This window comes from Egretta garzetta, unplaced genomic scaffold (assembly GCF_000687185.1).
Source record: "Egretta garzetta isolate BGI_Z169 unplaced genomic scaffold, ASM68718v1 scaffold536, whole genome shotgun sequence".
Classification (NCBI taxonomy): domain Eukaryota; kingdom Metazoa; phylum Chordata; class Aves; order Pelecaniformes; family Ardeidae; genus Egretta; species Egretta garzetta.
In genome coordinates this window covers 1,361,575-1,374,214 of record NW_009260068.1, presented here as the reverse complement: position 1 = coordinate 1,374,214, position 12,640 = coordinate 1,361,575, and the positions used below count along the sequence as shown (strand labels likewise).

At 46.8% G+C, this 12,640-nt stretch overlaps 1 protein-coding gene across 4 annotated transcripts in view; it reads right to left on the bottom strand.

Annotated features, from left to right (window-relative positions):
* Positions 1–12,640, bottom strand: part of MICU1 (mitochondrial calcium uptake 1) — a 108,278-nt gene that overhangs the window by 2,460 nt on the left and 93,178 nt on the right. For all 4 annotated transcript variants that reach the window (XM_035896645.1, XM_035896647.1, XM_035896648.1 and 1 more), the window contains 2 exons: positions 7,345–7,453; positions 22–111 (listed from right to left, as the gene is read on the bottom strand). In XM_035896645.1, coding sequence (XP_035752538.1) covers positions 22–111; positions 7,345–7,453 — 199 coding nt within the window. The remainder of the gene's footprint in view (positions 1–21; positions 112–7,344; positions 7,454–12,640) is intronic.

The window sequence follows — 12,640 nt, the reverse complement described above, 5'->3', positions numbered from 1 at the left end:
GCGAGGTTGGGGGTCACTCACCGTCGCAGTCGAAGAGCGCGAACACCACATCGCAGACGTGGTCGGAGAGCTCCACCTTGGCCACCGTCCTGGCCACTTGCTGCATCGTCACTGCAAGGGAAGGAGGGGACAGGGTTAGCGTAGATGTCGTGGGCTGCCAACCGCCGCCAACGCAGGCAGAGGAGCGGACAACTCGTGTTCCTCCACGGAAAACTGCCTTTACGAAAATATGTCGTGTTTCAAAGAGGCTTGAAATAAGCTTCGCCCCCAGCCCGTTCAACAGATGCCTCAAAACCAGGCCCCTCAAAGCCTTCGCCCTCCTACTGCAGCACCGCAGGGGGTGCGGAGAGGCTGCTGGTGAGCACCGGCGTCCTGATGCCTGTGTGTTCGACATGAACGTTAAAAACACCGAGATGAGATGTTTTGCACACCCACCCCCCGGTCTTTGGTTACAACATGGGAAGAAGTGTCAGCACTACAGCAAACACCAGGTGGGGAAACCTCTCCTGCTGGGCTTCATCCACAAGGCAGCTCCTCCTGACGGTGCTGCAAAGGTGAAACTCTGCGAACCAGCTATCCCAACAGGCTGGCAATAATAAAAACTGGTTTTCCTGTGAAGCAACCCAGGGGCAGGAATTAATTGCAGAAGGAACCCATCCACCCTCTCCCTGCGACAGTGAGCAGACGAGGTTAACCTTGCAATAAAATAAAGACTTGTAACAAATTATTTCACATCTTGTAACGCATTATTTCACTTTCCCCCCCCTCCCCCAAACTGGCAGCTGAGCTCATCAGCAAAGAAGCGAGCGATAGCTTTATTCACGCCTCTAGAAAAGAGCAATCCGCGGAGCTCTCAATCTGGCAGGGTTATGCAGTAGATTTTGCTGCATAAAGGGGAGGAAAAAAAAACCCCACCCTCACTGGGCTGGTTTAGCTGTTTCCCTACGCGTACTCGTGCGTGTCCGGCTGCCCTCGCGTCTCCCTTGGAGGGCTGGTAACTGAAGGAAGGAGGGGAGGTCAGAGCAGCTCAGTTGTCACCGTTTGTCAGGGCTGGAACACCCTGCCCCCTTCCAGATACTTGACAAAATGGAAGGGTTTTGCATGAACGTGAGCGTGTTTTAAGTTAAAACTGCTTCCCTATAAAGTCTGACCCAAGGAAACCCCGTCCGGAGAGACTTTGCGCGGCAGCAGCAAGCCCACAGCAACTGGGATGGATGTTTGGCTGCGGAGCTCCCCTTCGGCAAGGCAAAAGAGGGAAGTGGCGTGACACAAAATCAGATGGCAGAGGGAAAAAAAAAAAAAAAAAAAAAAAGCCTCTGCTTTCATCCACAGCATCCTTCTGGGTTCATGCACTCCGGTCCCTTTGCAGAGCTACTGTCCCTTCAGGAATTTTGAAGTGTTATGTGTCAGAAAGGGAAAATATAAGCACCCAATCTATACCGTAACAGGATTAATTAGAAACTGCGTAAAATGTTTCTAATAGGGTTTTTTTTTTTCCATGAATATTCAGATTACTGGTTCCTTCCACCCCGTTTTTGCTCCCCTGAGTGAGGTTTGGGGTTTTGGGGGAGGAATCCACGGCCACAATTGGGTCCTTTTCCTCTATAAAATCCCTCATTTTACTAAATAACGCAGGAGAAAACTGAAATTAAACAGAAGATGGATTAAAATATATATAATCTCAAGTAGGCACCCGCTGTTTCCCTGTAATTATTCTTTTTGAGTTAAAACCTTTCCTACACAAGAGCTATAGCTCTGGTCTGCAGTTACTACTCTCTATTTCAGTTCTGTCACCATAAGTCAGGGTACGGCCACCACTTCGTGCGTGTCCCGCTGGCAGCCGGAGCCTGCTTTGGGGCGGGCAGAGGCAATGTAATCAGGAGAGAAAACCTGAATTCATTTTGCTCCCCAGCCTTAAGCTCAAACCTCGCCAACCGAGCCGCGGGGAGACCACACGTCTCTCCCAGCCCACCCGCGCCAAGCAGGCTGCAGAATATACCACACCACGCACGTGGCACTGCTCTCAAGAAAACCTGGATAGCAAAGCAAAGGGGGGGAAATTCACGTTTTAAGCACAGGGGCAGCCAGCACGTCCATGCATCCCTTTCTTTTCGGCTCTTTTCTTCTGAAGACGCCCAAATTAGCCAAGCAAGATGCAACATAATGGAATGAATGAACTGCAACGCAAGCCAGCGGGCGCATCAGATGGCCCTCCAAAAAGGGCTTTAACAGTCCACCATTTAATTAGCTCCCACTGACATCAAAAGCTCGCAAATTAAATGACAAAGCTGCCTTCGGCTTTCCCCCTGGATCTGAGAGGGAGGGACTGATGGCCAGCACCACCCACACCCCAAACCACAGGAGCAGGCAACAATAAATTGCAGTATTTATAGGTCGTCTTTGATTGAACACCACGAGCCCAAAGAGGCAGCACGGTGGATGGCATGGTCCTTTTCTCCAATGCCTCTGGATTTTATATATGCCTTCGTAAAAGGCACCTTTCTCCTTCCCAATTAGGCGATGCTCGTTCCCTAAATACAGTCCTGGCTCCAGCCAGCTGCAAAATATGCACTGTAACTCCTGCCTGCTGCATGTGCTGCTGGGGGACTTCAGTAACATGTGTAAAGCTCAGGGAAAAAGAAAAGGTTTAGGGTAAAGAAAGAGTTTATCTAAACTTACTTCTCAGCTTATTTTTTCCCCCCAAAAGTCCTTCTGATGGGCAGGCACTTTAAAACACCTCAGCTTTGGCAACAGCTGTAAGCCATCTCTTACCCGAGACCCAGACCTTCAGACAGCAAAACCAAATTTCATTTAACTCCTTTTAAATTTAAATCTTCTTTAGAGGTGCTCAACCAAGCTTTGATGCCATCCTCTCCTCCTGGTGCCCCGGGTACTCTGCTGGAGAATTTGTTTGCTATAGCCTTATGTGGAAAAATAAAGTTAGAATGACTTCTTTAATTACAAGTCATGTTTTTCTGCTGAGTTTTCAACCCCCTCCTTCCATCTCTACAGGGTGTCGCCTGATCCCTCCCTCCCTCTTTGATGGGTGCTTATTTATTTTTCACAGCCACAGTTTTACCAGCTGCAATTTGTACTTATGGCCGCTGGTTACTGCTTCCTCTCTTATTAATCCAACTGCACAAGTGTCACCTCCATCGCACTGTTCTTGCTCAATGCAAAAATGTTATTTCACAGGGATGCGTGACTGTGCCGTGCCCAGTAACAATTTTTTTTAAGGAGCCATAAGGAAGGGGAAAAATGTCTTTGCTTTCCACTTTGACGCACACGCTCTGGGCTACAAGGTATCTTGGTGAGGCAAATAAAAATTGAAGTAAACCTCCCAACATCATTTCTTTACCATTTCACAAAATGAAATAGGTGCTGTCTGGGGAAACATCTCCTAAAACAAAGCTTGTCCAGAAGTGGGGGTTTGGGTTGGCTGCATCCCACGGCTACGCGGGAAAGTATCCTGGATTTTATACCACTGAAAATGAGTTCCATGTTTCTATCTTGAAAAGCTATGTGGCTTTTAAAATTTCAAGTGTCTCCCACTGGTTTCTTTAATGAGCCATCTGAGTTATTCTGTGCAAGTTTAGCGTCTGACACAGTTATCTTTTTTTTCACTCCAATTCCCAGAACCACGCCGTGAGTAATGCCTCACCAAGTGCTTACAAACAGGGCTTTTCTACAGGCAAGACCCCAGCCAGATGGCAAACTTCACTTTTTTTTCTCCTCTGACTTGAGATTAATCACACATTTGGGCAAAATAACGGGCAGCTGGGCTGCTGCCTTCATTTCCCAAACAGAAAACAAACCTTTTCCCTGCCCTGGGCAGTCCCAGGCTGCAGAAGCAGGACACATGTATTTTGGGCTCCCAGAAATCAGGCTGCGTAGGGTCTCACGTTGAGATGCATATTTCATTTTAAGCATCCCAGCTGGCAACGTTGACAATAAAGCTAGCAAAAATCTATTTAACTTTTTTTCCTGTCATTTGCGTGTGCATGTAACTGGAATATCCATCCAGAAAAGAGATGTACAAACCCTACGCAATCCTGTGGCACAGCACATTTTTCGTTTTCTTCTCAGAAAATGAGAGGCTGCAGCCCTCTAGCTGACTACAAAGTGTTCTGACATCAAAGGGAGCATGACAGGAAGCCATGGAGATCACGCTTCTGGGTAAAAAGCAGAGCCACCAGACCAAAGGCAGAGCCAATCCACTGTTTACGTAATATTCACAGTCATAAATAAGTAAAGAAAGGAGATTCCAACCCATAAAGTAGTTTCTAAACTGAAATGTATTCAGCATCTTCCAGGGGCTGTTGGTCTGTGGAGAGCTTGTCCTCAGGGTTACCAAGCTGATTTCTCAAAGCCTGGTGGACAGGCACCCTCTGCTGCAATGGAGCTTTGCCCAGCAACTCGCTGCATCGGTGCTCAGCAAACACCGCACCGTTGTTGCGCGTGTACTAAAACCAAAGGGCAGGCGAGCTCCAGACCCCTCCTGCTTGAGGACACGGTGTCAAGCACTTCCACGGTCCCTCTCCACCAGGACGCACACGTCAACACACTGGTGTGAGGGCAGCAAAAGTGACAACTCGTGACCCTGACTTGCCTTCCGCAGGACACCAGGGTTCATCGTTCAACTCTCCTCACAGATTGCCGCCAGCACTCATCCAGGCTCTCTTACGCACCCAGAGAGGCTGTGACACCTCCATCCTCGGAGATACCCAAATCCTGACTGTAGGTGGCCCTGGGCGAACTGCTGTCGGTGACCATGTTGGACTAGAGGGTCTCTAGAGAGCCCTGCCAACCTCATCTACCCTGTGGAAGTCCTCCCCACCCACCTACCAGCGCTGACCAGATGCCATTGCTCCAGAGGAGCGATCTGAGCTGTGCCTCCATGGGGACTGATTTCTTTCATCCAGCTCCGAAGGCAGATTGAAGCAAGCAGCGATTCGATGATGAATACATGCTGCACTCAAAACTCACCTCTACCTCCTTCCAAATTCCCTGTCAAGTCTGCAGCCGTTTCAAGCTCCACATGTCAAATAAAATGATCTTCCATTAACCCCTCCTGGGCTCCAGCCCCGCTCCGAGCCAGCTGAGCCACCAGAGTGAGCAGCGGGCTCAGCCGTCTCCTCTCGGTTTGGCCCATCTCTAGCGAAGCACATCTGCGCCTTGCCCTAAAACACAAAGGAGTTATACCGTGGTGCTCTGCCGCTGCCGGCAGAACGTCTGCTTGGAAAGTTCTGCCTACAGACAGCACCAAAAAAAAAAAAAAAGTGCCATTCGCACCCTCGCCTCAAAAGGGGAATAAGTGACGAATTCGGCTCCTGTCCTGCTGCCAGCTGTAAGCCCAGGCTGGGAAAGTTTTCTAAGTAATGCTTATGATTTAAGAGAATGACAGCTATTATGTTTCTGGTAAAATGAAAGCTGGACTAACAAATAATCTGTGTGTTACTCTACGTGTCATTAAAATACAGGCTTATGATCCTTTTTAGAAGAGGCTGCTTTAATTTAACACAGAAAACAGGTTGTCAAGATATGGCTGTTTGGTGCCATCCATAATTTTTCCCTCTTAAATTTGCAATGGCCTTTCAAAATTATAACAACATTTGCTGCATTAGGTTAGCAGCAATTTATTTGATACACAATCCTCTTCTTCCTCCCCATATGAGGAGTAATTTTTACATTTGTTGGTTTTTAATAAGCAACCTTGTGAAAGCTTGACTTTTGGAAGAGTACGCCCCATTTATTGCTTATTTGATTTGTGGGTGCAATATCCAGACTCGGAGTGCACGCATATGGAAACAGATAATGCACAGACCATTTAAGGCATGGAAGCAGACAGATGCCTGCTGCAAAAGCCAGGCGTATCGCTGCAGTGTGCTTTGTGCCTTCGTTAGCACCACAGCAAAACGCTCTCTCCATGCCTCCTGCCAGATAGGCATGAGCATCTCTGGGTTGAGCAGCACAGAAGGACGCCAGGGGTGATTCGTGTCAGCTACCAGGCACACGCGAGGAGGGGATTTGCAGGACAGCCCTCCTCTTCTGCCCGAGCCTGAGGAAATCTCTCCCAACAGCCTGCCGGCAGGGACGGGGATCCAGGGAGAGCCGGGCTCATGAACGGTTGGAAGCCATGCCCTGCACACCACCAAGCCTTCCCAAGGCTTCTCACTCCAGCCAAAAGACTCCCAAGCTCAACAGCTGTGGCCCCAGCACAAGCTCATTAATTGCACATAATTAAACAGCAATCACACTCATTTACCAACTGCGGGCAGACCTAAATACTCCACAAACACACATTCCACAACTGGGCAATTGCTAATTTACTGTAGACACTGAGTAAATTGGATTCACTGGGCTATTACCTCCGCACAGGGTGCTGCAGAAAGGGCTCTGCGTAGCAGCAGCACACCCGCACTTCATATTTTTTACTTTTAAATGGAAGAAAATCCTATCAGGCTCTTTTAATTTTAAGTTAACTGTGACCTAAAACAAAGAGTACAGATGATTTCCCCCAAAAAATCAAAGATGAGGAGGGCTGTTGACACACACAAGATGACACGTTTGACTCCCTTTGTAATGCCACTGCTCAAAAACCTATTAATGTCAGTGGTTGGAAGAATAGCTTACTTCCAAAACATTTAATTTCGCAGCTGCCTAAATACATCAGCTTTAACTTTCTAGTAGACAAAGGTTTCCACTTAGCCTAAAAAACTTTTAATGAGCTTGCCATCTTTTTTTTATATTCCCAGTCTGAGTGTTTTTTTAAAACCCAACTCTTAAAAAAAGATCTAGAAAAGAAAAGCATGCACTTGTAATAGATCCTGGCAGCAGAGAGCTGGACTTTTTATTTATTTATTTTTTTAATGTACAGTATTTTTTTTCTTTTTTTCCTTTTTTAAAAAAATAAAAAAAAAATAAATCAGTGTGTCAGATCTGAGGACATACCTGATACGGATTAGCTCAGAAAAGGAAAAACACGATGAGATGAAAGAGGATATGGATTGGTCTGATCAATAAACCAAACTATTACCAAGTGCCCCAGGAAACACCAGCTCTGAAGTTTATTCAGCCAGCTATTACTTCCTAATCTATTCAGGCTATACATTTTAGCCTTCTTCTCCCTCTATATCTACAACTGGAGAGGTAATAAAGCCTGAAATCCCTCTTTATCCGTGGATGTAGCAAGTTAAACCTCTCATTACAGGGAGGAACTGCGATTTCGGCACATATTTAACCTGTCAGCCTGGGCTCGTTCGACACCTTCCCAACTTCAAAGACATGGCACGAGTCGTGCTCCCTCAAGCTTTCAGCGCCTGCCTGTCTTGCAAGTTTTAATACCTTTATCAAGCGAAGCTCCAGCCATGTGGTAGAAGCTCAAAGCTGTGTCCACGTCATTTATGTTCTTCAGAAAAGTGAAGAAGCTCTCCACCTCCTCAAACGTCAGCCCCTAGGACAGAGAAAAGACGGTGGTGGGAAAAGGAGATCTACCAGGATTATGAACAACAGTGACTCGCCAGCCCAAAACTGTGGCCAGAGGGGAATTCATCTGCACAATCAACACCCTCCTACCTTGGCACCTGCAGATATGGGTTGCAATCTGTACTTTTGTTAACTGCCTCTGCTCCCCTCCCAGCCCCACCAGTCATGCGACGGGAGGGTGCTTCCCCATGCCTGGTCAGCAGTGGCAGAGACCAAAAACCATTTCTCTGGCCCTAGCTCCGCAGCCAGCTTTTGCCCAGAAGAGCAGACACACCATGAGCCCGTGGTTGGGATGCAGGAGACCACTCAAGCAGGTTCATTTATACATTTTTTTTCAAGCCTGCACTTTTGCAGCAACAATAATGAGACAGTTCTAGCGCTGCACAGTCTCTCCCAAGAGACTCAGGGATCCCTGGGGGAATCCATGTCTTACCCAGTGTCGCAGAAGGTGACACTGCAAACCACAGCACGTATAGACGTGCCCCAGTTAGCTTTGCTGCTGGTGGCAGGATGGCTGCGGGGCTGGGTCGCTGTCGGCTCTACTTACCGGCACAGCCGCCCTGGGCTCGGCTCGCCCTGGGACGGGGGAGTGCCTACAGCCACGCAGCCGGATAATCACGGAAACACATCCTGAGCTCCCCCAGCGCTGGCATCGCTGCCTCACAGCACAGCTGATGGGCAGGCCGGGGATAGGCGACGGCTCCTCTCTGCAGTGACCCGACTGGCAAGGAGCCCATCGGGAGAGCGGCTGCCGACGAGCGGCAGCTCCGGGACCCCCACCCAGTTACACTACACAACACCCAATTTTATCGACCCCTTTAGTGCCAGCATCAGCTCTGGGACAAGCGCTGCAGGCTCCAAACTCCCCCACACCACAGCCATGAACCGGAGCCGACGGAGGAGGTAAATCACTGCTCAGCCTTCTTCTCTAGAAGAGATAAAACAGCTTGTCAAGAGGAGTTCAGGTTCAGGCTCCTCCTATCCTGTCTAGCACGACAGATTGATATAGCAAGATACTAAAAATCCCAACTGCGTAACACGGCACGGTTTCATGGTCTGGATGGAAGAGCACACATTCAGCGGGTACTGTCAAATAGAAAATTATATGATCCGTTGTAACCCTGCTCAAACTCCTCCTGATAACTTCTAATCAGGGAAGAAGCCAGCCATCTTTGTTTTTGAAAGAAAAAGCACTTTTTTTTACAATCTTCTCATAGAGACTTGGTGCCTCTAGAACTGCAAGCAGGAGAATTACAGAAAATGTGCAGTTTGTTTCCTACCTTCGCTGTAACTGAGTATGTGGCAAGGCACCGCTGACGTACACTGCACAGCGTGCGCACCCACAAATGCAACAGCCGGCTTTGTCGGTCCTGGATTCATGGATCCAGACCAAAAAGGATGAGATTGCAAACTGCGTGCATGGACAACAGATCTGAAAAAAAAAATCCCCAGTTACTGTACAGGGAGCTTTCTTTAAACGTATAACGGCTCCGCTTCCCAAGTGGCATGCTAAAAGATATATGGCAGAATTAGATAAAATATTGTCCTAGCAAAAAAAATCAAAGGAAATACATCAGGTACTTCTGCAGGAAGTACTGCAAAGATTCCTCTGTTTTGTACAACAGATGTAGAGGAGAAAGGATCTTTGCAATTCAGATACCCATCTGAACGCCTCCCTGCTCTGTGTTTCCTGATGGTCCTGCCTGGGAGCAGGGCCCTGAAAATGTGGAAAGTCTGCAGGAACCAGGAGGTGTGCGGCCACTTTCAGGCCAGCAGAAGACGTTGTGCTGTGGTTTACCTGCTCTGCGTGGGACATCTTGGGTTTGCAGTAGTGGCTGCAAGGCATCCCAGCGGCTATTCTAAGCAAAGAGTCCCAACTTTGCATTTTCCTAGAATTTTCCACCACAAAATGGCAGATGCCAAGGCCAAACAGCACTGCTGTCCACGCAAAACAGCCCCTTGTTTAGTATCAACACTGCAGCTGATTTTGCTTCAGCGGGTAACAGGGAAGGTTTACATGCTTATATATGTAAACTTGTGGTCCTTTCACCATCTGAAAAAAACCCCTCGAAAACCAATGATGTACGGGGGGATCCTACAGATCTGGGTTTTCATGTGGACAGATACCAAATCTCTGTAGCAAAAATGCCATCAGTATTATGAAATTTAGTATTTTTTTTCCTGAATCCTATAGCTGAGGCTGGCATCAGCATTAACTCCTTTCCAGCTACCAAAATAAAAATAAAACCAGAGACTGGGACAGCCTCAGGCTTGCACCGACAAGTCGACAGATGAATGATCACCTTCATCAGTCAGAAGCCTGAGTATGGGAATTCATCTTTTCCCCATCGATGTGTTTGTCAGTGCTGCTCGGCTCTTTGTAAGTTATTCACGTCTCCATTGAAAGACCGATAGATGTTTCCATGATTAACAGAGGCTTGCATTAATTTGGAATCACAAGAAATGCGTATCTGGAGAGCACGATGGCAGCGATTATGGGATCTGGATGATCATTTCTTTCGAGGCATTTGTAGATCTAGCTGTTGATTCATAAGCTTGAATCCTTTCACCGTTTAAGCAATATCAGCAATACATAAGCAAGCAGACTCTCAAAACGCGTATCTGCTTGCAACATGCACCTTACGACAGCTCAAACACCTTCTACAAAAAAATTAGGGTTTTTCACCTGGGAACCCAAGTTTCAGCCAGAGCGAATTACATCTCACTCCCACCCTCTGCCATCTCAACAGAAAAATATGCTACAGCCCCCAAAGCACATGTAGAAGATGACCTGAATCATTAGTTTCTGAAGAGTCAGCTTGGTTTTCTAGCAGTTAGGGAGACATAAACCAAATACCTTGCTTGTTAAGTACTACCGACAACTCAAGTCCTTTCTACTGGGAGACAAGCAGCTGTGGAAGTACAACTCGAGGGGGAGGATCGTAAGCAATTTTAAACAAAGTAGAGTGTGGCAGCTCTGCTGAATACACGGAGGGAGTTCACATATCCAGGGTAAGATGGGATTTTTCCTCATGAAAAATAAAAATGAAAGCAGATTATCAATTAATGCAAGGAAACGTGCCATTCCCAAGAGCAGGAATGTAGAGCGACAATGTTGGAAAATGGCTGAAGGACAGATTAAAATGAGAGCTTTAACGTTTTGGAGGCTGCCAGGGCTGCCTTGTGCAGAAGAGGTAATTGCATCAGACAACGAAGATGATGTTTGGCAGATTTCATAAGAAAGGACTCCCAAGGTAAATTGCATTTCCAAGGTAAAGCTTGCCGGGTAGGTTTGGTACAATTACTGCCATTCCCCACCCAGCATCACCCTATTAAAATTATTTTACACCCACTTTCTTTGGAAAGCAATAGCAAGTCAAAGCCCCTACTGCTTTTGGCACAGAGGGGAGTTAAAGCAGGTCAGTAAACCGTGCAGATAATGACACTGCGTTGCTATAAAAGTAGGATAGTGAAGCGTGAAAAGAAGGGATTTGGGGAAAAATTCTACCTGCAAAACATGTTTGCATCGTAAACCTCTCTGAGGTTCAGCGACTGGAAAGAACTGCAGGATAAAGGAAGCGGCTGGGGGGCTTTAACATCTCTTTGAGGTCTGGGAGCCGAAGGGAGAGCAGTGGATAGCACCGGCTCCGCTCCCTTTTATACGATGGCAGTAAAGCAGAGCCCACGCAAAGCAGCTGCTTGCTCTGCAGATGTCTGGGTTGCAAACGCAGAGGGACGAAGCAATGCCAGCATTGAGCTTCTGCAGTTGCAAGTGGGAGAACGCTCTCTGGCTTAATACTCCATGCATTCACCAAGAAAAATTTGCAAGCACATCCCTGAGTAAGTTATCCATAAGGCTGGAAAGGTGGTTAACGTGATTCTGGTCACGGCAATCCTATTTCTAAAGAGATGGGGAAATTCAAGCTACATAAACCCACTGACAGCTGCACCAGGGTGATCCAATGAAAGTACCTAAGTGTATGTAGATAGAAAGTGCTGCACACAAATCTGCAAGGGATATGGTCTTCTAAAATACCCCAAGGGAAAAAAGAACCCTGCAAACTTTCAAGAAAAGGCTCTTTTGTATAAAAAGACAAAGCAAAGTTAGGCACCGGGCTGGATTTTTTATGAGCTAAAACCTGCTGAAGTGGAGTATTTCAGTGCCTGATTTCTCTAGCTCTGCATGAACATTGACTTTCAGCTGCCCTGGCTGCAAAAAAGGTTTATCTGCCTCTGGTGCAAAGTGCCTGGCACTTCGTGCATCCTTCACATCTCCTTAAACCATTAACTATCTTGCACTACTTAACAGAGAGGCCACCTCGTTTTTAGGATTTGGGGTGTTTCATCTCCCCCCCTCCCTGGTCTAAGGAATCATGTGTTTTCCACCAATTCTGTTTCTTGCAAATGTCATTTTTGGCCTTATTTCCCAATTTCTCTCCTTGAAAGTCCTTGGAATAAAGAAAGAAAAAAGCCTTGCTCTGAAGCCGGTTATCTGCAAATAGAAACGCAATCTGGCTGATCTGGGGATGAGGAATAAGGTAGAAACAAAAAGTTCTTCCTCTGCCACAGATGTCAGGGTCTTGGCTTACACATGAAAGGGAAGAAAACATCTGCTGTAAGAAACCTTCCAAAATAACTCCCTCTGCCTAATTTCTCATACATCCAGCTACCGTTCAATAATATATGTGTGTGTATGGGTATGTATTTAAAAAACAAAACAAAACAAATCACAGGTCACAGCAAAAGAATCAACAATTTGGGAACATTAACAACAGAGCTGATATTTTCTGTTAGACAAACATCACAGTTAAGTATTTTTTCAACGAGAAATCAAATGATTCCTCAAGGGGAGTGGAGATACTGGAAAAGCTGAATCTGCAGCGTCTCACTCAAAGATCAAATAAATGGACACAACCTTGGAAACATCAGTGGTCTTATTTAAGCCGGCAACAAAGAGCTTGAGAAGTGAGACTTCCAAATATTAACACGCAGTGCGTCTCAGCACAGATGACATGTTGACACCATGTATTGATAACGGCCTATTAAATATTGAGCCTATTTTCCCACAAAACATGAGGGAATCTGCAAAAAGCGCTCTTTCTGGCGCCCCGAGGCCATGAGAAGCTGCAGGTACCACAGCTCCTCTGGCAGGAAT